The 27070-nt window shown below is 43.6% G+C and overlaps 1 protein-coding gene across 1 annotated transcript; it reads right to left on the bottom strand.

The window, feature by feature from the left end:
• Positions 1-4088: 4088 nt before the first annotated feature.
• Positions 4089-21391, bottom strand: LOC134287835 (protein shuttle craft-like). The gene is made up of 5 exons (XM_062850855.1): positions 21271-21391; positions 20533-20882; positions 4992-7281; positions 4560-4908; positions 4089-4494 (listed from the first exon to the last, which is right to left on the bottom strand). Exons 2-5 carry the CDS (start codon positions 20765-20767, stop codon positions 4366-4368), a joined length of 3003 nt encoding a protein of 1000 aa, XP_062706839.1. The 5' UTR covers positions 20768-20882; positions 21271-21391; the 3' UTR covers positions 4089-4365.
• Positions 21392-27070: the final 5679 nt, after the last annotated feature.

The raw sequence follows: 27070 nt of genomic DNA, 5'->3' as shown, positions 1-27070 counted from the left end.
TTCTACTATGATTGATCTACCGAATATAAACGGCCATGAACATCATTTAACACAATTAATGGCTTATTAGCTAATTTTCCAAACGTGACCATCTTACCCACCCTACCGGTCCGTCTTACCCACACTGTTGTTGAAAAACATACATTTGGAGATAACTTTTTAAATATCTCAAAAGTCATGGAAAATCAAATTTTGTTGCAAAATCGACTTGCAGACTGTAAAGTACCTTAGTTGAAGTAAATAGTATAGAGGTAAAATTTTAATTATCTCATTGTTTATACTGTCAAAATAGAGTGTTTCCTTAGCATGTCCGTCTTACCCCCACCCCCCCTATGATTCGATGATCCTCGGCCTGGAGTCATCCGGCATCAATCGAGCCGCGGGCATCGTCAAAGCGAAGATCTTACAAGACGTGAAAGTTTCAAGCGATACGAAACAAGGCGAAGAAGCGTTCCTGAGCAAGTCTAAGCAAGTACCAATGCGCTAAGGGCCAGAATCGCAATCTAGCGGAACTAAATTAATTACTCCAAAACGAAGCATTTCTGACACATGGTGTCTTCGGCAAAGTTGTTTAACATCAGCAGGGGCATCTACTGCTTAGAACGTAATAGTTCGCAACTCGTCCACATAGGTGGCGCCATCATCTAACTTCTTTGTTTTACGTCCTAGAGACTTGGTTCCTTCGGCAAAGTTGTTTATTTTGGCAAAATAAATAACTCTTTCTCAGACGTCAAAATTCCACAGCCTACTGTTTTCGAGTTATTTAAAAAATAGAAACTAATCAATGAAAAAATAGTTTTTGAAGCTTATTTTGACATTTTTACTTGAAACCATGTGAGTTTAATTTTTTTCCTAATGCATATGTGTCAAATCAAACACATTGTATGGGAATATGTTGAATATTATCATTAAAAACTCAAAATAAAAATACAAATTTGAAAAAATAGTGTAAATTTCAAGCCTTAATATCTCACAAGGGAACGTTCAAAAATTACGTCCAACATTTGGGGGAGGGGGGGGTCTTGGAAAGCGTGACAGAACGTGTATTGGGTATAGGAAAATTGCGTGACACAGGGGGGAGGGGGGGTCTAGAAATCCCGAAAAACGATGGACGTAATTTTTGAATCTTCCCCAAAGCGCAAAAAATCGCAACTTCAAATTTTCAGCAAATACGAAGCAATACTAGGTGACCATACTGCCAAAAAATTGGAAAGGTATTTTTTGGTGTTTTTGAGATAATAGCTTTTTAGTAACAGTATTAATATAAGTAGTGCCAGCATGTAACTTTTTACTGCTTGCTACCCATTAGAGAGTTCATGTCTTCGAAAAAGTTGTTCATTTTGACTAAATAAACAACTCTTTCTTAGACGTCAAAATTCCACGGCCTACTGTTTTCGAATTATTGTATAAAACCTAGATGTTATTGATAAAATCTTATATTAAAACACATTTTGATGCAATACTATGAACTTTTTTTTATTGTTTTTACTTTTACGATACATAGTAGGTCATGCAAATGTCAGTTAACTATTTCAGCATGGGTCAAGATATCTTTTAATTTTTGGCATGTCTTTTTCAAAATGTTTTATGCTTAACCAATTTTGTCAACCTTTTTAAATTTTAGAGCGCGAAATATCTTGTCGAAAGCTCGTGGATCTGTTCCTGGATGGAAAGGACGTTGGTCGAAGATTGTGAAACTGTAGCTCCACGAAACTGACATGTTCATGGCCTACTATTTATCATAAAAGTAAAAACAATAAAAATAGTTCATACTATGGCATCAAAATGTGTTTAATTGTAATTTTTTCTCAATATAATCTAATTTATATGCAATAATTCGAAAACATTGTATTTTGACGTCTAAGAAAAAGTTGTTTATTTAGTCAAAATGAACAACTTTTTCGAAGACATAAACTCTCTAAAGTGTAACAGTAAAAAGTTACATGCTGACACTACTTATATTTATACTGTTACTAAAAAGCTCTTATCTCAAAAACACCAAAAAATACCTCTCCGAATTTTTTACAGTATGTTCACCTAGTATTGCTTCGTATTTGCTGAAAATTTGAACTTGCGATTTTTTGCGCTTTGTGAGATATTAAGGCTTGAAATTCACACTATTTTTACGAATTTGTATTTTTATTTTGAGTTTTTAATGATAATATTCAACATATTCCCATACAATGTGTTTGGTTTGACTCACTTGCATTAGGAAAAAAAAAAAACTCACGTGGTTTCTAGTAAAAATGTCAAAATAAGCTTAAACAACTGTTTTTTCATTGATTGGTTTTTATTTTTTAAATAACTCGAAAACAGTAGGCTGTGGAATTTTGACGTCTGAGAAAGAGTTATTTATTTTGCCAAAATAAACAACTTTGCCGAAGGAACCAAGTCTCTAGGACGTAAAACAAAGAAGTTAGATGATGGCGCCACCTATGTGGACGAGTTGCGAACTATTACGTTCTAAGCAGTAGATGCCCCTGCTGATGTTAAACAACTTTGCCGAAGACACCATGTGTCAGAAATGCTTCGTTTTGGAGTAATTAATTTAGTTCCGCTAGATTGCGATTCTGGCCCTTAGTGCAATGGCTAGCAGTGACCAACGTGAAGTGCTACCGGTGCAAGGAATTTGGGTCTCTTATTGCATCCCAGTGTTCCAATCAGACTGTCGAAAAGAAGAAAGAGAAGTGGGCATGACGTATTTTTCGCGTCGCTCAATGCAAGTGAGCACTATGGCAGCGGCGGGAGCAGAGGAAAATTAGATCTTTGACTCCGGAGCAACCGCTCATTTGTGCCGGAATCGAAGTATTCGGAAGGATGCGGAGAACGTAGCGTCGAGTATCAACGTGGTCAACGTGGGTGTATTAGGTGAAAACCAATTCCGATGGCTCAGTGGAGCGATTCAGATTTATGCCCGATTTGTGATCGAAGACTTTTCTCATGTCAAAGGGGTAGACTACAACGAGACCTACGCACCTGGAGTCCGATACGTCACCGTTCGTTACCCCTCATATCCCTGGCGGCCAGGATGAATTTGAAGGTACAGCAGATGGATGCCGCGACGGCGTTCTTGCAGGGCGAACTAGAGACGGAGGAAATATTTATGGAGCAACCACCAGAAGGCTTCGTGGACCACCAAGCACCAACCAAGGCCTGTAAGTTGAAGAAGACTTTGTACGGTCTCAAACAGGCCAGCAGGGTCTGGATGGAATTTGAAACTAGATGCCGAGACGTATATGGACGATGTGCTATCCGGGGCGGACTGGGTGGAAGAAGCCATCGAGGCCCAACGACAATTTGAGAGAGGATTCCCGATCCACAAGTGGTGCTCGAACTCCGAGGAATTTCTCAAGCACATTTCCGAAGAAGACTGAGAAAAAATTGCCAATGGAAGAACCAAGGTTATTATATATTGTAAGGTTGAGCATGACGTTTAGTTTGTGGAGAAAAGGAGAGGAAGCGAAATTTTAAAGGAATTTGAGGTATAGTGGGGGATTTGTTTTCAGAATTTCTCACGGTGAAAAAATAATGGCCGATCAGCCAGTTTTGACATCGAAGACAACCTTACAATATATAAAAACCTTAGGAAGAACGAAGAGTGAACGAGACCATCAAGGGACTCGGTCTACTTTGGGACCCCGGTTCCTATTTTAACCTTTTGTTTTGGAAACTTTCCATAGACCTTATCAAGACTCTTTTAATGCATCCTTTAAGTCATCGGGCTGATCGTTTGCTGGCGTATAGGGCACTGCATGAAATTCTCTCCTTCTTTTTCACTCTTACAGAAATTTTGTACACAACAAGGCCACGAAACGTCAAAACTTTATACAAAATCAAAACAGTGCAGTGCCCTATACACATGCTTATTATAAAGGCTGTAGTTAAAAAAAATTGACCCTTATGCGCAACACAGGTTCGGTTGCTCTATCAGTTTCCACCGAATATGCTTGTGGTATGTAGTTAGTTATGTGCATGGCCTTAGGGGAGTAAATGCTAAACTTACCTAACATGGAGGTTTACTTACAATACGTCATGTGGAAGATATGATAGGACTTTCTCTGACAAAAATGATTTACTTCAAACCGGCGTATTTACCCGGAATGGACTGTATATTGACTTAAAATTTTAGAATCTTCGTTTTCATATAAATAGGTATGCAAAAATGTCTGAATACGATGAGAAATTGGGCCTCCGAAATGTGGAGCAAAACATCTAAGAAAAATTGAAAAGGACAAGATACAGATAAGATAAGAAGTAATAAATGAATAGCAGAAGAAACATTTGAAATTAGAGAAAAATAAAAATGAAAAATAATTTAAATTGGGCAAAAATCGATCATTTTTTATGTTTTTTCTTGTGGTTCATTCACTTGCTAGCACTGGCATTACTGCTGGCAGACGTTCTGCCCCAGGCATTCAAATTGGGAACCACCACACGCCGTTGACCGCTCTCGCGTTGTAGAACCTCCATCAGGCTCATGCTGGGCAGCCAAGTCTGAAAGGGAAGAATATCAATTAGCTTTTGATACCGCGGTTTGTTTTCTTTCAACTACGCCCAACCTTGAAACGATCGGCTGTGGCCACCACGTTGCGGTTCGGTTCGGCATCGTAGGCTATCGATTCGACGCCGAACATGGCGCTCATCTCGTGCACGACGCGACGCTTCTCCCGGTTCATCACCGGGAACGAGTGGCTGCGCGTGTGTTTGCTCTCCTTGGCCAGCTTCACCAGTTCGGTGAGCTTCTCGTGGATCATCTTGACCAGAGCGGGGTCCTTCTTGGCAAAGGTCTTGAGGAAGTCCGAATAGTTGGGCTGCAGCTTGGACGATAGGTCCGGGTTGCGGATCTGGAGTCCGATAGCGAGCCGACGGTTGCGCTCCAGTAGACGGCACTCGTCGCTGCACTCCAGACTGAAAAGGGGAGGAAGGAATGGTAATTAGGAAAGTTCGTAGACGAAATATCGAATATCAACGAAATGAACTACGGCACTTACGTTTTGTTGCTCTTGGGCTTGCCGGATCCGAGGATGTCACTCAGCTCGACCGAACCGCCGCGTTGCACCTCCTGCATGGATGAGGCCAGCTGCGCCGAGGCGAACCGCCTGTAATCCCGGTTAAAATCGTGACATGTGCGCATCTGCTTTCGGTGACCACACTCGCAGGTAACTTCGACCATTTCCCGGCAGGGCAGATCCGGTGGGCAGTCTCCATCGTGACAGGGAGCCTTGCATTGGTGGGTGCAGGTCGACCGTGGGACGGTGCAGTGTTGTTTGCAGATTTCCCCTTCGACGGTGATGCATTCGTTTTCGTGGCACGGTCGGATACACTTGTGGCGACCGCAGGGCAGTGGTTTGGCGCATGCAAGGCCACAACTGAACGAGCTCTGGAAGCACGGAATTGTTTTTCGTTGTTCGTGTTTGCCGTAGCAGTACTGGGTGGTGAGGACAACGCACGGTGGACAGTTGGGATCCGAGTGACAGTTGTGCAGGACCGGGTGGGAGCATGTGTGCTGCCGAGAGCAGGGTTTATCGCAGTGAGGTTTCTTTGTTCCGCAAGGCACTGGTGGATAGATAACGCTCGCTCCACACTCGCAGGTTAGCTCATCGAACGAGACGCGATGGCAAACCGGGCAGGATCCTTTGTGACACGGTTTGTCGCAACGATGCCGACCGCAGGACAACATCTGAGAGCAGGTCTTGGTGCAGATGTGGTCAAAATCGATGCAACATTCCTGGTTGCACTTGTGTTTGGCGCAACTTCGCATCCGGTTGCAACGTTTCTTACACCGCGCGTCATCGGCACGGGTCTGAAGCTGTTTGCACTTCATCTGCTGATCCATGTGGCCGCAGCGACACTTGACGACGGTTGATTTGTTGCACGGCGGGCATTCTCCAAGGTGGCACTTGGCAATGCACACGTGGTGGGCACCCGGAGGACCACAGAGCAGTTGCTTTCCACAAACGGCCTTGCATACCGGGATTGGATCCAAGCAGGATTCGCGTTCTCCTTTGATGATTGCTTGTTTGCCGCAAGGACAGGACGTAATAGCTTCAGGCGAAAGCGAACATTGACCACAAGGCCCCGGGTGGCAATGTTTCGTACAGTTGTGATTCCCGCAACCAAGTTCGGCATTACAAACGGCTTCACAACAGAATCGAGTTTTGTCTAAGTTATCGACCGTACAAGCCACCTGTTTCTTCTCCTTTCCACAATGACACTCATGCTCCAGGGTTTCCTCACATTCTTCACACGCGCCACAGTGACACTTTTTCTGGCAGGTGTGGATACCACAGTTAAGCGGATTCCCACAAGTAGCATCGCACAGAATTTCATCCTTTTGACTGCATTGCATTGGCTTGGTGGTTCTTCCACATCCGCAGCTCCGCTGGACCATCGCTTGACACGGTGGACACGGCCCTGGGTGACACAACAGAGTACACGAATGCTCACAAAGTTCCTCCCGGCCACAAAGTTCTCCACAGGAATGGGCCACATCGCTTCGATTGTATTGAGGATTTCTTTGCTTCCCACAGAAACAATAGTACTCCCTGGGAATCTTCTTGGACACGTTCTGACACGCCGGGCATCTCCAACCATCGTCGGATTGGGAACTGCTGGCCCATTTGGTCGTGCAGTTCAGATGCAAAATATGGTAACAATTCGGACAAGACCAAACCGGCTGCGCTGGCCGCACCAGATCGCAACAAACGAGACACTCCAACTTGGAAGAATCCAGCTCCCGGATGAGTTTCTCGCGCTGCGAGCACTTGGAGATGATCTTCGCTTCTAGCTTTTCCTGGCGGGCCCGATTCCGTTGATATCCGCTCTGTTTCCGCTCCTTTACATCCGAACTTTTAAATCCGTTACTTTGATAATGGTTGCCACCGTTCATCTGAGCTTCGCTGCGCTCTTGCTCTGGCGGCCTCTGACCCTGACGACCGTTGTTACGGAATCGTCCTCCTCCTCCTCCTCCTCCACCTCCCGCTCCAGCGTTTCCCTTCCATCTTCCATTCTGTTGTTGAGGTAGTTGCTGTGATCTACGAGGCCGATCGGATTCCCTCGGTGGCTCATCGTGCTCACCGTCCTCTCCACCGTGATCCCTCGGTGCTGGTGGCCGTGAATCGTTGAAACCACCGCCACGTCCTCGTCCTCCGCGCGCCCCAAATCCATTACGATCTCCGTTGCGATTATTTTTGCGACCGTTGTTGTTCCACCGCGGTCGATCATACTGCTGCTTTCGAATGGCGCCGGTCGATCTTTCGCCATTGTTAGGCTGGTGATGACCTGGGTAAGGTAGAGAAAAGAAGAAATTTAGAAAACATGTTAAAACTATGAAGAAAGGTCCTTGAAGCAAGCTTTAGGTTGCGCTGCAGAATAAACGGTAGTGATTACTTTCCAGGCGAAAGGGGTCGTTCATAAACGTAGTTTATTTTTTTTTTTGGAATAGGAGGGGATCTGGCCAAAGGCTATGCTCCATCAGGTAGGTATCAGAAGGCCGGCTCTACAGGCACATTATCCTCATCTATTTGGAACAAATTTGCCAAAAGTTTAAAGCAATTGCCGAATGTCAAATTTATGAAATCTTTTTGGAATGTAATTTCTCCAACTTCAAGATTTCCTTCATGGATTGTCCTATCAATTCCTCCATAAAAGTATTCGGGCATTTCACGAATACTTTGTAAAAGGTACTGAAGAGATTTCTATTTCTCCAAGAATTTTGTAACGCTTTTCTCCAAGGCTCCCACCACGAATTCTTGCATAGGTTTCTCGAGGAATTTGGAATTGCTTGAGTTCCTTTAAAAATTTCACCAATTTTTTTTTACCAACGATTTGTCCCAGAAATCCTCCAAGCTATTCTCTAGATATTCCTCTATGAGTTCGATCGAGGACTGTTCCAGCAACTCCCGAAGGATTCGGGCATCCCAACAAGTGCCTACCTCATGCTTCCAGGGGTCAATCGATGACAAAGACCGTCAGCTAAGAATTGTGTACTATCAGGGTACCAGATTCCGCTTATCTAAGGCCAGTTATGCAGAAAAACATCATCTGTTAAACGACTGGTAAGCCAATTTGTAATGTTTTTGCATTTTAAGTTAGTTTAATCTAAGTACAATCAGATACAAAACAAGACTTATGTAGAACTTTTCATAAAAGTATGATTTTATTACAATTTGTGTGAGACCAAAGTGGACCTAATTCCGCTCACGGACAAATGTATGTCATCTTTTAAATAGACTTATGCGGAAAAGTGAATTATTTTTGCAACTCTATGTTTTTACAATTATTTTTTCCTGTTCAGCGGGAGTGTATAATATTGATCAAATACACTGTGTACTAAAATCGACAGTTTTTAAGATTTTAACGTATTTTTTTGTGTGAGCGGTCATTGGAACACATAAAAATTCCTACAGCTTTTTTGGGTCCAATAGCCGCTCAAAAAATTCTACTGTTTTGATTTTAAAACTTATGTTATTTGGTAAATATTGCATAAAATGGCTTTGCTCTCATATAATTCATATTGTCCAAGAATATCAGCGACGAAAAGGGGTATTTATGCGTGAAAACTTGATTTTTACAACAGTGAGCGGCTATTGGGTCATGAGCGGCTACTGGTACACTGACGGTACTTAGCTGGTAGTGCAGTCTGTGCACTGTTGTTCTTCTGAATTCAGCTAGATTGAGGAGGTACGATTCGAGCGTTTGTTCACCAAGGAGGTGCGGCTCAAACAGCGTCTGTTCTGGCATCCAGCGGCTGAGTAAGAAATGCTGCATCGCGCCCAGCTAGATCCAAGGTGGTAGTCCCATCAGCGTGGTCTTTCCAGTGTTGGTTGGGAGTTGGGACGTTAAACAGAACTGGCACGATGGCCCTCCGGCGAGACAAGAGTGTTGGCGTAGGCCCAATACAAGGTTAGATTTCGTTCCGTATCGTTATTTTTCTGCTGTAACTTTACCACTGTGTTTACCCGTGTCAAACAGTTCTAGACCAACATTTGAAAAGGGCGGAAGAGCCAAAATGTAAACAAATTACTTTTCAGCATAATTTGATGAAACAACTCATAAACATATGATTTTTCCTGACGTTAGCTCAAAAATGAGTTTCCACTTCTGGAAAACAATAATTTAAATAAAGGCGGATTTCCACATCTGATTTTGATCACTTCATTTGGTTGTTCCGCCAATGATCTTGCGCCTTTGAAAAAAAAGCACAAAAATGCACAAAATTGTTAACACTGTTGAATAAACAGTCGAGAACAGCATCTCGCTATTCATATTTATCAAATTTACACAAAACTTTTACTCCCACTTTTGATTAAAGTCGCCCCTAACTACTTACACCGTTATTGAAAAGCCTTCGTCATTACGTCGTGCTTCGGCGCCCATCAAAATGTCTGAGTGGAAATCCGCCGCGCACTTATTGCTCTTGTTGCGCACGGATGGTTCTTACGTCCAAGATCAAATCGTGCGTTTTTCATCGTAAAATTCAATAAAGTCGCTGACTGACTGCAATAAGTGGCGATAATATGGCTTCAATGTCTATTCAGGATATATTTTCTTCAAAGGACCCAGATTTGGATGATATGCAGCTGGTAAAGCTTCAGTAATAAAAATGGTAGCGAATGGTCAATAATCTATTGACCGGCATAGGTCACAGCAGGTAGATTCAGCAAAAGGTGATATTGGGAACCAGGCCCGTGCACAGAAAAGGCGACAAGGGAGGGGTTTTACCCAATTTTAGAAAAGGGTGAAGGAGGCCTTGTGTATAGAGTATCGGCAATGGGAGGAGTTTAACCCCCCAAAACCCATCCGTTGTGCACGGGCTTGTTGGGAACATAATATGCTGCCTGCGCTTCCCCATCGGTACTGTAGCTATATTTTTTTTCAACGCGCATTATGGACAATTGCAGGGGCAACTTCCTCCTTTGCTGTACGATACTAGATAAACTGTAAAGAGTTGTTGTTCATAGATAAGAGCTAGAATATAATCTGACAATCTGATTTCCATTGCGTTTTACTCATTGTTTTTTTACCACTCATCGTAGGCAACGTCAAGAGAAAATTTCCTTCCTCTTCCATTGTCCAATGTCAGATAAACTTCAATTAGTTACTTTCAGTTAAGAAAGCTTCAAAATCAATTTATTGCAGTGGATTAGGTTCAAAATCTATTGCATTCCACTAATTTCGATACAAAATTTCTTCGGGCGTAACAACAAAAGCGATCGATTCTAGGTAATATCGACCAGGCGTAATTCCAGTGCTGGCGACCAAGCGGCGTAGCATGTCGGGCGTAATGACCAATGAGTTTTTATTTGGGCGTAATTTTCATTTCATTCATTTTCTTCAAGGAAAAACGCTTGTTTGTACTTTTTGACATAAAATCACCAAGAGGATAGTGTTTTCTTCTAAAACAACGAAAAAGATTGAGTGCACACGCACAAAATGTTAAATGGGAATTAGTTTTAGATTGTGAAACTTTGCAAGCGTTTTTCTCGATTCTAACATTTTGGATATCCGCCCTTTTCACATGTTGGTCTAGAGTTTTAATATAGTCGCATTTTGCTCTGACCTGTAGTTGAAGGTTGTGTGAACATTAGTGCAGTGAAAATTTACGTATTGATAGTGAATTGATAGAGAAAACGTCGTTTTGATTTCGTCAGTGAACTCTGTTTTCCTATTCGCTGTTCCCTTTGTGCACTTTTCCGGCTACCGTACTTTTCGGATAAACATAGCTACGCTGTTGCATCCAACTCTTGCGTGCAAGTTAGAGCATCTCCACCGGTGTAACAAAATCTGTCTCATCATGTCTACTGCGTGTGATCATTGCGCTAAGCCTGTTAAATCAGATGAAGAATCAGTTACTTGTATGGCGTTCTGTGACAGGATGATCCATTTACGGTGCTCTGCCAACGCGAAGCTCAACAAACCTTTCATGAACATTGTTCAATCTTGTCCAAATCTAGCTTGGATGTGCGATGAATGCGCCAAGCTCATGAAATGTTGTCGGTTCAAATCAGCCATGGTGTCTTTTGGCTGTGCGCTCGAGGCGATTACCGAGAAGCAAGAACAGGCCCATGCTGAATTAAGGAAGGAAATAGCTAAGCAAGGACAGCAGATTGCTCAGTTGTCAAAGGGGATTGCATTGTCAAGTCCGACACTCTTGAAGCCTGAACTTCCCCCACGTCAACCTCCACTGAAACGACGCCGCCATGAAATCTCGCCTAGTAAACCACTTGTTGGTGGCACTAAAGTGGCAACGGAGGACAACGCTTTTACCGAGGTTCTTACAGTTCCCGAACCCAAAGAACTGTTCTGGCTGTATCTTTCTCGCATCCATCCAAGCGTTAAACCAGAATCTATCGAAAAGTTAGTCAAGGATTGTGTACAATGTGAAGACCTTGTAAAGGTTGTGCCGCTGATCAAAAAGGATGCTGACATGAGTCGCTTGAGTTTCATCTCGTACAAAATTGGATTAGATCCTAAATTGCGTGAAATTGCACTGAGTGCAGAAACGTGGCCTAAGGGAATTCTGTTCCGCGAATTTGAAAACGGAAACTCAAAAAACATGTGGTTACCTCGTCTGGACTCGCCGACCGTGACAATTTCTCCAGTGCCTGGACCATCTCAATACTCAACTCCAACCACGGGGGTCGAACCGATGTGTTGATACCAGACAAGACGCTATTATCGCAACCTAGACGCAGCGCAGACTATGTATTTTCGTCTTCTCCGAATAATTACCATCGCATCCTTAATATCCGGACACCGGGACGCAACTTTGCCGCCAGCCCTGAGGAAGCCTCTATTCCACTCACCGCAGTCGAGCCTTTCCTGCCAGCGACCTCCAGTCGTCCCGGTCCTGCGTGTGAGCTGGGAGATGAGGTCTTCCAAACTCCTGAAACCGGCAAGTACAATCAATTATCAAGTTTTGCATCGCCTGAAAGCTTTTCGGTTTCCAGACAAGCGGTTCCGTTACCCCTGCTACATCAAGCTTCTACTGTGATTCGCATCAATTCGCTACCGGGACGCACGTTTTCCGCTAGCCCTGACGAAGTCTTGGAGTCTCCCAATGCAGTCGAACGTTTCCCGCCGGAGACCATCAGTCGTCCTAGTCCTGAGATAGAGATTATCAACGAGGTCCTCCGAATTCCTAGTACCGCTTCGACCAACGTAGTCTCCAATACGACACCGGGACGCACATTTGCCGCCAGTCTTAAGGAAGCCCCTGATCCTCCCAACACAGTCGAGCCCTTCCCGCCAGCGACCAGCAGTCGTCCCGGTCCTGTGTTTGGGATGGTTGATGGGGTCTTCCGAACTCCTAGCATCGGCAAGTATAGTGAACCAATAAACATTGCGCCACCTGAAAGCATTTCGGTTTGCAGGAAAACCGACGGTATTCCCTCCCGACAAACGACATCCGATACTGCTCGAACTCGTCACAGTTCTACCCACTGCTCAACTTCGACCAACGTAGTCTCCGATTCGACACCGGGACGCACAATTGCCGCCAGTCTTGAGGAAGCCCCTGATCCTCCCAGCACAGTCGAGCCCTTCCCGCCAGCGACCAGCAGTCGTCCCGGTCCTGTGTTTGGGACGGTTGATGGGGTCTTCCGAGCTCCTAGCATCGGCAAGTATAGTGAACCAATAAACATTACGCCACCTGAAAGCATTTCGGTTTGCAGGAAAACCGACGGTACTCCTTCCAGACAAACGACATCCGACACTGCTCGAACTCGTCACAGTTCCACCCACTGCTCAGCTTCGACCAACGTAGTCTCCGATTCGACACCGGGACGCACATTTGCCGCCAGTCTTGAGGAAGCCCCTGATCCTCCCAGCACAGTCGAGCCCTTCCCACCAGCGACCAGCAGTCGTCCCGGTCCTGTGTTTTGATGGTTGACGGGGTCTTCCGAACTTCAGCTATCGGCAAGTATAATCAACAAGTTATTACTTCTCCACATGATGGCTTCCCGATTTCCAGTGCTGCGACCCCTCGGCAAATTGACCCCTCGGACATTACAGTTTACTACCAAAATGTAGGCGGGATGAACGGCCTCCTGGAAGACTACCATTTAGCTGTGTTGGACCAGTGCTTCGATGTCATCGTCCTAATCGAAACATGGCTAGACCCCCGTACTACCTCTAGCTGCATTTTTGGAGATGCATACGAAGTTTTCCGCTGCGATAGGAATGCAAATAACAGTCGAAAGGCTACTGGAGGAGGCGTCCTCGTAGCAGTTCATTCCAGGCTAAAAGCTAGGCTGATCGAGAACGATTCATGGAACATCATTGAACAAGTTTGGGTGGTAACCCAGACAACCAGTCATCGTATAAGATGCTGCATAAGATGATAAAGTGGAGGCCTTATACGTGCATGCCTCCATTTAGGCGCATGTAAAATGTACGCATATCGCCTCCACTTTAACATCTTATGCAACATCTTATACGATGACTGGTTGACTGGGAATCCAGCTTGGCGACCGCCAACTTTTCCTATGCGCGTTATACATCCCTCCGGATCGGGTTCGAGATGCGGATCTTATCGATGCACATTGTAACTCTGTCGCAGTTGTTACGAATATCGCAAATCTTTGTGACGAAACGATGGTGCTGGGCGATTTCAACCTTTCCGGCATAGCTTGGTTCCCAACTCACAGTGGTTTTCTTCGTCCTGATCACGAGCATTCTACTTTTCACGTCGGAGCGGTAAATCTTCTAGACAGCTACAGTACCGCCACTCTATTTCAAATCAATAGCGTTTTGAACGAAAGCAACCGTGTGCTTGACCTCTGTTTTGTGAGTGGTCGCAGTACTGCTCCTAGTATCTCGATGGCACCAGCTCCTCTAGTTAAGGTTGTTCGCCATCATCCACCTTTATTAGTCGCCATCGAAACAAATGTCGTTCGCGATTTTATCAACAACCCATCTGCTGTGTCTTACGATTTCCGGAGAGCTGATATACGTAGCATAGCTGAAGTGTTGTCTGACCTGGATTGGGAGCTCATCCTAGATGCATTCGACGTGAACATCGCAGCGCAAACCTTTTCCAACATCTTGGGGTATGTCATTGATCGACACGTTCCAAAGAAAGTCGTACGAACTGATTTCAAGGTTCCGTGGATGACCAGTGATCTTCGATCGCTGAAAAGGACCAAAAAGGCAGCCCTTAAACGATTTTCTAAATTTCGCACTATGCCACTGAAACACTATTACGTAAGATTGAACTACGAATACAAGCGTTTGAGTCGTTTCTGCTTCCAACGATATCAGAGGAGAATAGAGCGACGGCTTAAATCGCATCCGAAATCCTTCTGGAGCCACGTGAACGAGCAGCGTAAAGAAGCAGGGTTGCCATCGTCCATGGTATTGAACGGCGTAATCGGTTCAACGCAAGAGGAAATCTGCAATCTGTTTTCTACAAAATTCGCAAGTGTGTTTGAAAACGAACAGCTTTCCACTGATCACATCGCCAGCGCAGCACGAAACGTTCCCTTGGCTAATCAAACGCTCATTATTACTAGTGTAAACGTGGACACTATCTCGAAAGCGGCATCACAGCTAAAAACTTCGTTCAAGCCGGGGCCTGACGGTGTTTCATCTGTCTTCCTGAAGAACAACATTGGACATTTGCTGGAACCACTTCGATTGATCTTTCAGCTCTCTCTGTCTACTGGCATTTTTCCATCGTGCTGGAAAACGGCTAAGATGTTTCCTGTATACAAAAAAGGAAGCAAGCGAGATGTTAACAACTATCGCGGAATCACATCACTCAATGCGGTAGCGAAGCTGTTTGAGCTGGTTGTTATGGGTTTCCTTAATGCGCATTGTAAACAATATATAAGTGCGGATCAACACGGGTTTACTACTGGTCGCTCTACAACCACAAATCTGCTGTGTTTCACGTCGTATATCACCGATAGTATGACTATGCGCACTCAGACGGATGCGATATACACTGATCTATCTGCCGCATTCGATAAGCTCAACCACGACATTGCGATTGCTAAGCTTGATAGACTTGGAATTGGTGGTAGCCTCCTGAGATGGTTCCGTTCATATCTCACAGAACGTCAATTGATAGTGGCAATAGGAGACTCTCGCTCGTCGAGTTTTTGCGCTACGTCAGGTTTACCACAAGGTAGTCATCTGGGACCGTTGATTTTCCTTATCTACTTCAACGACGTGCATCTGGTTCTCAAAGTTCCTCGGCTGTCCTTTGCGGACGACCTGAAGTTATTCCTGCGTATCCATTCAACTACAGACTGCCGCTTACTTCAGGAGCAGGTCAACTGTTTCGCAGAGTGGTGTAAAGTTAAGGGGGAAATCAGTTTCGATTTTCTAACGCATACTTGCAAACATTTCCCAACAAGTGTGGGTTTTCAATTGAAGATGAAGAAATACTCGAATATTCACCACTATCAGATATCGAGCTATTTTAAAATTTGCTTCAACGCTGGCTCAGGACACTTACCTTCTCATTGAGACCAAAAAACATAACATTTTCACAATATTTTACTGCAAAACTGCTATTTTATAATTCGTGCGCTATCTTTTCGAATTTCCTCCCCAACGCACACCAGCACACTCCATTTCACAAACACTATGTTAGCGGGAACCATCTCACTTTTTGATTGCTATTCTGAACGTAAATAATCACGTAATCGAACTATAAAATGTTTCACCGGCTTCGCAAACCGAATAATTATCACTACATCCCAAAAAAGTCCGCGGCGATAGCCACACAATCGCGAAAACTGCACCAAATCGAGGCTCACTTTCCAACCGGCGCGGTGTTTACTTCCATGTAGTGCGCAAACATGGTGTGGCATTCCTTGACATGCTGTTTCTTTTATTCTCCCATGGCCTATGTGTGCATATTGCTTGCGTCATAAGCACAGCGTTATGAACAAGTTGAAGATGGGAAAGAGACAAAATAAATGCACCAACAAACCTGCTTCATCTGTACATTCGCGTGCAGGAGTGTTAGTTTAGTCTCTGTCGGATCGGTTGGCGCTATCACCAATACACATAAATTGTGAGTTGAACCTTAATCGTCTCACCGTTAACCCTGAAAAATGTTCATGCATCTCCTTCTCGCGAAAAAAGCAATCAGTGCCTTTCGACTACAAGATATTCGACACGCCTATCGGACGAGTGCAGTGTGTTAAAGATCTGGGCGTGCTGTTGGACTCGCATCTAACATACTCTCACCACATATCCTTTGTCGTAGATAAAGCATCGAGAACCCTGGGTTTTGTGTTCAGAGTTGCGAAAAATTTCACCGACATTTACTGTCTGAAAACGCTCTACTGTTCCCTCGTCAGATCAACGCTGGAATACGGATCAGCAGTCTGGAGTCCTAACTACAATAACGGCACTGAGCGAATCGAATCAGTTCAACGTCGATTTATCCGTTACGCGCTCCGTAGGCTACCATGGAGGGACCCGCTTCGCCTTCCGAGCTACGAAAGGCGGTGTCAGTTGATTGATTTGCAACCTCTGCGTGTACGAAGGGATGTTTGTAGAGCCTTGACCGTGGCCGATACTCTTCAAGGGCGAATAGATTGTGATTCTATATTACGACAAGTGAACATCAATGTTCATCCACGGCTGCTGCGGAACAGCTCGATGCTGAGGCTTCCACTTCGCCGTAACAATTACGGGATAAGAAGTGCTCTACTAGGTTTGCAACGTATTTTCAACCGTGTGGCATCAGTCTTTGACTTCCATCTGACAAGGAACGTAATAAAGCGAAGGTTCACTGACTTTTTCAATAACTTGACATAATTTTAAGTAGGAAATATTGTACACATGTGACTCGTAATGTAATTTCTGTTTGTGATTTGTGACATTTTTAAATAGTTTTAAGTTCTTAATATCATTGGGACTACAGAAAGTCTGTTGATGTAAACACAAATAAATAAATAAATAAATAAATAAGCCACCCGTAAAAATCCCCATCGCGAATAACATAGGAGAAAATACGTCTCGATACAATGGGCAAAGACCCACGCGACGAAATAAGGACTACGATTGGAAACTTGGAACATAGAATTGCAAGTCACTTGGTTTCGCAAGATGTGACAGGATAATCTACGACGAACTACATCCCCGCAACTTCGACATCGTGGCGTTGCAGGAACTTTGTTGGACTGGACAGAAACTATGAAAAAGCGGGCATCGAGCGGCTACCTTCTAGTAAAGCTGTGGCACCAGCAATGAACTTAGAACAGGATTTATAGTGTTGGGCAAGATGCGACAACGTGTGATCGGGTGGCAGCCAACACAACACAAGGATGTGCATGTTGACAGTTATGGGCCGTTTCTTCAACTACAGCATCATCAACGTCCACTGTCCACACGAAGGGAGACTTGATGACGAGAAAGAAGCGTTCTATGCGCAGTTAGAGCAAACATACGATAGTTCTTCGCCGCGTGACGTGAAAATCGTTGTCGGCGACATGAACGCCCAGGTAGGAAGGGAGGAAATGTACAGACCGGTAATCGGGCGAAACAGCCTGCACGCCGTATCGAATGATAACGGCCAGCGATGCGTAAACTTTGCAGTCTCCCGTGGTATGGTAGTCCGAAGCACCTTCTTCCCCCGAAAAGATATCCACAAAGCCACCTGGAGATCACCCGACCATCAAACAGAAAACCAAATCGACCACGTTCTAATCGACGGTAAATTCTTCTCAGATATAACCAACGTCCGCACATACCGCAGTGCGAATATAGATTCGGATCACTACTTAGTCGCTGTATGCATGCACTCAAAACATTCGACAGTTATCACCACGCGTCGAGTTCAAACGCCACGGCTCAACATCGAGCAGCTGCGTAAAGTAGAAGTGGCTCAAGATTACGCGCAGCAGTTAGCAGTGGTCCTACCAACGGAAGAGCAGCTTGGCGCAGATACACTTGAAGACGACTGGAGGGATATCCGATCCGCCATAGGTAGTACCTTGACTGCAGCACTAGGCTTCGCGACTCCGAATCACAGAAACGACTGGTACGACAGCGAATGTGAACAGTTGAAAAAACGAGAAGAATACAGCATGGGCGAAAACGCTGCAACACCGTACGAGAGCAAATGAGGCATGTTACAGACAGGCGCGGAACAGGCAGAACTCAGTCTTCCGGATGATGAAGCGCCAGCAGGAAGAACGAGATCGTGAAGCGATGGAAGAGCTGTACCGCACTAAGGACACACGAAAGTTCTATGAGAAGCTGAACCGCTCGCGCAGAGGCTTTGTGCCATAAGCCGACATGTGCCGAGATAATCACGGGAATATTCTCACGAGCGAGCGTGAGGTGGTCGAAAGGTGGCGACAACATTACGATGAGCACCTCAATGGAAACGTTGCAAGCACCGAAGGTAGCGTGGTAACAGATCTAGGAGTACGTGCGCAGGACGAAAGATTTCCAGCCCCTAACCTCCAAGAGATTGAAGAGGAGGTTAGCCGGTTGAAAACAACAAAGCCGCTGGAGTAGATCAACTACCTACCAAGCGAGTTACTAAAATACGGTGGAGAAGCATTAGTTAGAATACTACACAGGGTCATTATCAAGATTTGGGAGGATTAAGTATTACCGCAGGAGTGGATGAAAGGTATCGTGTGTCCCATCCCATCTACAAAAAGGGCGACAAGTTGGATTGCGGGAACAGCGTTGCTTACAAGATACTCTCTCAAATTTTATGCCGCCGTCTATCATCGATTTCAAGAGAGTTCGTGGGGCAATATCAGGCTGGATTCATGGGTGAACGCGCTACAACGGACCAGATGTTCGCCATCCGCCAGGTGTTGCAGAAATGCCGCGAATACAACGTGCCCACACATCACTTGTTCATCGATTTCAAATCGGCGTATGATACAATCGACCGAGAACAGCTATGGCAGATTATGCACGAATACGGATTCCCGGATAAACTGACACGGTTGATCAAGGCGACGATGGATCGAGTGATGTGTGTAGTTCGAGTATCAGGGACACTCTCGAGTCCCTTCGAATCTCGCAGAGAGTTACGGCAAGGTGATGGTCTTTCGTGTTTGCTGTTCAACATTGCGGTAGACGGTGTAATAAGGAGAGCGGGGATAAACACGAGTGGAACGATTTTCACGAAGTCCGTTCAGCTGCTTGGTTTCGCTGATGATATTGATATTAGCTCGTAAATTTGAGACGATCGCGGAAACATACGTGGTGAAATCGAGGCGGTTGAAGAATTTGTGTACTTGGGCTCACTGGTGACCGCCGACAACGACGCCAGCAGAGAAATTCAGATACGCATTGTGGCAGAAAATCGAGCTTACTTTGGACTCCGCAGAACTCTACGTTCGAATGAAGTTTGCCTTCATACGAAGTTAACTATTTACAAAACTTTGATTAGACCGGTAATCCTCTAATGGGCACGAAACATGGACCCTACGTGCAGAGGACCAACGCGCCCTTGGAGTTTTCGAACGGAAGGTGTTGCGTACCATCTACGGCGGAGTGCAGATGGAAGACGGGACTTGGAGAAGGCGAATGAACCACGAGCTGCATCAGCTGCTGAGAGAACCAACCATCGTCCATACCGCGAAAATCGGGAGGCTACGGTGGGCGGGTCACGTCATCAAGATGTCGGATAGCAACCCGACTAAAATACGACCGGCACAAGAAGACGTGGAGCGCAGCGAGCTAGGTGGGTCGACCAACTGGAGGACGATCTGCGGACCCTACGCAGAGTGCGGAACTGGAGACAAACACCCATGGACCGAGTGGAATGGAGACGGCTACTATGTACAGCAGAGGCCACCCCGGCCTTAGCCTGATCGGTAAGGTAAGTATGAGAGAAACTGATCATAGGGCCTTTGGAGTCGTAAAGTACTGCGAACAATACTGGGCAGTAAACTGAATAAAACACGTCAAGCTAGGGTGGGCTGGACACGTAGCTTAACCCTCGAGCGATCGCGCTGTTGTATTTTGTACAACACGTCGAAAAAATCTCGTTTTTTGTACTCAGCATTAGCGTGGCGCTGACGTAGGTAGCCAGCCGCGCGAGTTACGGAAGGTTAATGCCGGAGAAACGACAAGCTAAAACCATATTCAGCAGAAAATCAGAAAGGGATCGTCGACCACGCACTCGCTGGCTTTTTGCAGTTGGGGAGGACCTAAAGCTTAACGTTCAGGGCGACTAGAGGCGATTTTCCCAGGACCGAGACCAGCGGAATCGAATGCTTCACACGGCGTAGATTCACCGCTACGAGTTCAGTTGTAGCCCATAAAATATCAAGTATCCCAAAAGATTTTTCAAGAACTTCTCCCATTTCCTTGAGAGTTTCACGATTAATTCCGGAATTCTGCCGTGGATTTGTCCGAGAATTGGATTATTTCTACAAAGATTATGAAGCATAATCCTGAAGGTAGTAAAGAATAACAGTTTTCCTGACATAGTATTGATTTCACTAAAATCAGATTATCCAAATCCTGTAAGAATTCTTGATTTTCCTGATGAAGCACAAAGAACATCCCCACACAAAATGATATCATCAGCCTTACCTTCCACGCCACCGCTTCGGCCGTTCTCCTGTGGTTCCTGTCTCTGCCAGCGGGGTACAAACTCCGCCGCCGTTGGTTTCAAACTTGAGCTTCCGTCATCTGCACCGAACCGCAGCCGTCTGGAACCGGAACTGGACGGTTCCTGGAGCGAAGTCCGAGCGGAAAACTGCGATATGAACTGCTCGAAGCTCTGGTGCCCAGCGGGAGCCGCACTTCCGCCGTTCGAAGCCGCCATTCCTTGCGGCGGCGGCTTGCTATCTTCTTCCGTAGCACAACCGAGATCTTTTGCCCCGCGAGGGGGATTCGGGGTGAAGAAGGAACGCAACTCTCAGTGGCGATATTTGACTGCCCTGAAAAGAACGAACTTGTTACGGCTGATTGATTGTGAAATGTTACGTGGGAAAAGATGAGAATCCCCAAGAGAGATAAGATTTTCAATTAATCAGTGGTCATCAACAACCTACATATTACTCAATAGTGGTAATTTTAGGTACCAGCATATCGCCCTTCCTCTGCCACTGATGATAGGTAGCAACAGTATGGGCCTCAGCCACCTGAATACCAGGCAGAGGAGCACCCCACCACTGAGTGCACTCATCATGATGGTTGGCAGAGGGCAAGCAGGGGAGAGAAACTTTCCAATGGTGGTGCAATGTTGTGAAATTTCAATCGAAAGATATAGCTTCACCATCGAGTCAAACGGGAAAATTTTACCACCCGTTGTTGTTTGGAACTTACCTGAGCTGGAAAATCGAAGGAAAACGCCGGGAAAATGAGGAAAATAACTAAAAAAAACTGGAAAACTACTTTCGATGATGAGCTGGGTGCTGCACGAGCTGACGGTGGTCGTCAGTCAGACCAGAGACCATCACAGTGGGGTGCTTCGGGTGTTTTGTTCGCTTGGCGAAAAGTCAGCTTTAGTGAAGAACTGTGTGAAGCAAGGTGTGAAGGCAGGCATGGATGCAGTCCTGCAATCTGGGCCAGCTTTTGAAAAGGGGGTTAACCGTTATGCAGGGTGGCCACCCAGTCGGGAATTTCGGGAAAACCGGGAAAAGCTCGGGAATTTGATACCACCGGGAAAAAGTCGGGAAAACCTCGGGAATTGTTGCTAGCCACCGGGAATTTCCAAAATTCTTAAATTTATACAGTCTCCACAAGCATAAGTACGAGAATTTGTGGAAAATGCAGCCAACAACTGTTAAACTATATAACATAGTGGGTGAACTGGCGTAAAACCATTCTTGGAAATTAATATCTTGTCGTCGTGTTGTTACCTAACATCACCATTTGAACAATTTCAAAGATATTCTGAAGAAAATTCTGGTGGAAAAACTGGTTGAGACACATTCAAATATTTATAGATTCATATGTCACTTATGCATTTCAGGATGTACATGTTCCAGAAAACATCAAGCGTCATATAAAAGTTTTATAAAACATGACAAAAATTATAACTTCTTTCTAAAAAAATATCCTTGTACAATCTCTAGGAGAATATTTGATATAGGCTTTGTCCTTTGAGCGAAAAGTCTTTGAGAAATTCGGATAGGATGCTGATGAAATTTTAAATGAATGAATGAATGAATTGCCCCAAGATTAAATTTAAATTAAACATTATGAAATTCTGGATGAGTAACTCTGGTGAATTTTTTTAAATTTAAAAATAGTTAGTGAAAAACCATTGAAAGAATATTTGAAGAGATTTTTAGTATCCGATGGAATTCCTCAAAGCACGCCTATTGTAGCTCATAAAAGTATTTCTAATATTTTGTTTAAAAGATTTATGTTGTTTTTCATGAAGTTTTTGGGTGTACTCATTTATTGTACTTGTGATTAAAAATGTTTGGAGAAAATCGGAGTAAGGTATCGGGAAAATCCGTTTTTGGTGAAGCTTAGCAGAAGTCCCTGGTAAAACTCCTGGTTCAGCAAATTCTCGAGAATTTTGAGTATTCGTAGTTTCTAGTTAAACTTCCAATTGAAATTCTCGCGGGAGTTCCAGGGAGTATTCAAAAGCATCTGGAGCAATATAGTTGTATGATTTATGTAAAAAAATAATCCTCAAATAATGATTCTGCCTCTACATTTTGGGGGAAATACTTACTCAAAAACTAATCTTTCAGAAATTCCTGGAGAAATTCTGGACATATCTGAAAATGTGATCAGAAATTGAATCTCTGAGAGGTTCATATTGCAATCCCCATAACTGAATGACTGAATGCTAGACGAGTATCAGACAAAATCTAAGATTTCTTTGATTTCTCAAATTTCTCCTAGAATTTACGATTCCAGCCTAAGTAACCTGCCTGACTTGCTGCAGTAGCCATTTACGGTATCATAAAGTTCTCCACTGGCTTTCTATTAAAATATCTTGAAAATGACCATCAAAAATACTAAACTGAAGATTTCCCTAGAAATCGTTTCCAAAATTCTTTCACGAGTAATCTTTCCAGATATTCCACCAAAAATTCATCCAGAAGTTTTTTTTTTGTTGGCATTCTGCTATTGCCTATTAAATAGTTTCCCAAACGAACTTACCAAGAATTTTTCAGAAGAGATTTTTGGAATATTACTAAGAAATCCACTAATAAGTTCGTAAATCCTATAATCGTACTGAGAATTTCGACCCTCTCAGGATTATCTTTTTTATTTTTATTTGCTTAAACAAATGCATAATTTGTACTAGTTGGTCATCTATGATTTCAAGGAATGTTTAATGAAGATGTCGTTACTTCATTGCCCATAATTGGATACGAGACAAACAACTAATAACTTATTTTCAAGTTCATATGAATACTATGTTAAATCCAAGGATTTAAAAATATTCAATATCAATTGGGGTTTTAAATTCAGAAAAATGTTTTGATTTTTTAATTTTATGCGAAGGAGCACCTTTTTCTGAACCACTATGATTTTTTTCAGATTTTTATAACTTTATTTTGGTACCTAAAATCGATTTCGAAGAGATTTTCCGAAATCACCTTTTGACAGCTGGGCAACTGCTTGACAGCTCCGCCCAGTACAAAATGCGACGAGGGGTGATTCGACAAATCGCTCCCATACAAACTTCAAATCGATTTTTAAATGGGTTCCCGGGCACCAAAATTCATGAAAATTTGGATTTCGGCTCAGTTTTGCATGCAGATTCAGAATATGGAATTATCTCAACACCGCTAAAGAAGCCAATTGGCTTTTTAAATTAAGAAAAATGTGTTGATATTTTGATTTTATTTGAAAGAGCACCTTTTTCTGAACCACCATGATTTTTTTCAGATTTTTAAAACTTCATTTTGGTACCTAAGTCGCTTTCGAAGAGATTTTTCGAAATCACCTTTTGACAGCTGGCCAACTGCTTGACAGCTCCGCCCAGTACAAAATGCGACGAGGGGTGATTCGTCAAATCGCTCCCATACAAACTTCAAACTGATTTTTAAATAGGTTCCCGGGCACCAAAATTCATGAAAATTTGGATTTCGGCTCAGTTTTGCATGCAGATTCTGAATATGGAATTATCTCAACACCGCTAAAGAAGCCAATTCTCTTATTTATTTTCTTAATAAGTTACGTTTAATTTTCACTGTAAATCATTCTATTTCAGAATCGGGAAAAATTTCAAAAACCTATCGGGAAAACCGGGAAAAACTCGGGAATTTTATTTGCCGCTTTGAGTGGCCACCCTGGGTTTCCGATTTTTTTTTGCTTTTTTCTACACCGTGTTTTTTTTTTTGAATGGGCGCTGGGTACCCGGGTACCCTGTTGGCCACATTACAGAGGTTCTATAGAGCAAGAACGTCGCTGGCGTCGCCGCCGCAACATCTCGATGGCGAAGATAGAGAGGGATATATATTGTGTTATCCAAAAAAGTCTCACGAAACCTACTGCAAGCCTATCCATATACGTGAGAACAAAAGATGTTTACAAAGTTCTAACAAATAGATTAACACGGGAAGTTTCAACACAAATCACTGTCACACAGGCATTTGGATTGGTCAATGACAAAGCAAAAAAGTAAGCAGTTTGACATACAGATACATACCCGGCAGCAGCGACATTCGTCCTCTATAGTTTATTTAGAGTGACTGGAAGGGACAGCAGCGTCATGTTCCAATTTTGACAGGTCTCCTGCTCGTTTGGAACGGGAATTTGTATGGATTTGACAGATGATCGCTGTTCCAATTTTGACATTGAAGCCACTCTCCTTTCCAGTCACTCTAAGTTTATTAACTGTATTGGTTAAATAAATATTAAGTTGTATGAATAAAATGAGCAAATGCTTTTACTTTGCTAAAATGCATGTGTCAAACCTTTTACTTGAACATTTACTCGGCTTGGTATGATAAAACTAAAAGTATGAGTATTAACTTTTCGAACATCGTAATCCATATGAATAAAATTGGGAAACCTGAGTAAATGCTCACAACAGCTTGTCACCTACGGACCATGCTCAGTTGAAAGTGAACACATTTACATCCCAAGTAACCAAAAGTTCCGCTTCCCATGACAAAATGCACTTTCAAGTTCCGCGAAGCTTAGATGAAGTTCCAAATGGAACTTTTTGGCTGCTTAAGAGGCTAACGATGAGCCTTGCTGTAACTCCGGTCACAAGTTCTGGCAAGGCTCATTGTTAGCCTCTTAAGCAACCAGAAAGTTCCATTCGGAACTTTATCTGAACTTCGCGGAACTTTAAAGCTGCTTAAGATGCTACTCGGAACTTTGTCGGAACTTTCAAGTTCATAGAAGTTCAGTTCAGTAGCATTGTGTTTCAATGAAGAATTAATTTATTTCTTTTACAAAAATCAACTGTTTAAGCATACACGAATAAAAGTCGAATATGAATTTATCAAATCAATGAATACTAGGCTCGAGCAAAAAAAAAAAATTTCCACCCACCGGATTCGAACCGATAGTCGCTGCGTGAGAATCCTACGCTCTACCACAGTACTACGGTACTACCACGTACTACAGCTGCGATTGAGTGGACAGGTGGTAAAGTCTGACTTGAATCGATTTTCTGTCCGCAGCTAGTTTTGCACATTTGTACAGTATTGAAGTTAGCTTGACTTTGTCAAGTGTCTTCAGCAGCGCAGCGGTAAGTCGGCAGGCTATCACGCAGGAGGATCCAGTTCAAATCTACATAGCAGCGACATGTGTGAAAATATAATTGTCAGAAGCAATTTCCAGTCGTGAATAGACCATTCCCGTCTGACCTAACCCCCCTTTTTACCCTTCTTACACCCATAAGAAGGGTATAAATACCGCTTGGAAAACCGACTTTCGATCCGAGGCCCGCAGGGCCGAGTCACATATACCAATCAACTCAGCTCGACGAATTGAGCAAATGTCTGTATGTGCGTGTGTGTGTATGTGTGTGTGTGTGTATGTGTGTGTGTATGTATGTTACAAAAAAATGTCACTCACGGTTCTCAGCCATCTGTTGACCGATTTGAGTTCTCTTGGAAGCAAATGAAAGCTACTACATCCTAGTAGAACGCTATTGAATTTTATTTTGATTGGACGTTCGGTTACCGAGATATCTTTCAAAGAGTGCTAGGGAGTAGTACAACTTAATTATTTTAGATATTTTTGACAAAGTGTATCACCATAAATTTCTCAGCCGTCTATCAACCGATTTGGGTTCTTAAGGCCCCAAACGAAAGCTACTACATCCTAGTAGAACGCTATTGATTTTTTTTTGATCGGACGTTCGGTTACCGAGATATCTTTCAAAGAGTGCTAGGGAGTAGTACAACTTAATTATTTTAGATATTTTTGACAAAGTGTATCACCATAAATTTCTCAGCCGTCTATCAACCGATTCGGGTTCTTAAGGCCCGAAACGAAAGCTACTGCACCCTAGAAGAACGCTTTTGAATTTCATTCCGATTGGACATTTTGTAACCGAGATATCTTTCGGGGAGTACTTTGGAGTAATACAACTTAACTTTTTAAGAGGTCTTTGACAAAATGCTTCATAATAAATGAATCAGCCGTGTGCAATCGATTTGAGTTCTCTCAGCATCAAATGAAAGCTACAGCATCCAAGTAGTATGCTATTAAATTTCATGCCGTTTGGACATTTTGTTTCCGAGATATCTTTCCACGAGTACTAAGGAGTAATGAAATTTACGCTTTTGAGAGATTTTTGATAAAATGTATCATAATACATTTCTCAGACGTTTGTCAACAGATTTTTTATGATCATATTTGGTTTCTCAAGGAGCTCTGCATGAAAATGCAATTGCAACAAATACATAAAAGCTACTATCTCTTTGTAATATTTGAGCTTAATAAACAGTAGCAAAAATATCACGGAATGTATGTAGGAAAAGCCTTTTTACCCTTCTTACACCCATAAGAAGGGTATAAATACCGCTTGGAAAACCGACTTTCGATCCGAGGCCCGCAGGGCCGAGTCACATATACCAATCAACTCAGCTCGACGAATTGAGCAAATGTCTGTATGTGCGTGTGTGTGTGTATGTGTGTGTGTGTATGTGTGTGTGTATGTATGTTACAAAAAAATGTCACTCACGGTTCTCAG

This window comes from Aedes albopictus, chromosome 2 (assembly GCF_035046485.1).
Source record: "Aedes albopictus strain Foshan chromosome 2, AalbF5, whole genome shotgun sequence".
NCBI lineage: Eukaryota > Metazoa > Arthropoda > Insecta > Diptera > Culicidae > Aedes > Aedes albopictus.
The sequence above is the reverse complement of the archived record's forward strand: the minus strand, read 5'-3'. Positions and strand labels throughout refer to the sequence as shown.

Excerpts from the sequence above, each read along its gene's own strand:
- LOC134287835 (XM_062850855.1), bottom strand. The coding sequence starts at position 20,767 with ATGGCGGCTTCGAACGGCGGAAGTGCGGCTCCCGCTGGGCACCAGAGC. Across the intron at positions 7,282-20,532 it reads CCGAAGCGGTGGCGTGGAAG|GTCATCACCAGCCTAACAAT; the intron begins GTAAGGCTGATG and ends TACCTTACCCAG. Across the intron at positions 4,909-4,991 it reads AAGCCCAAGAGCAACAAAAC|TCTGGAGTGCAGCGACGAGT; the intron begins GTAAGTGCCGTA and ends TCCCCTTTTCAG.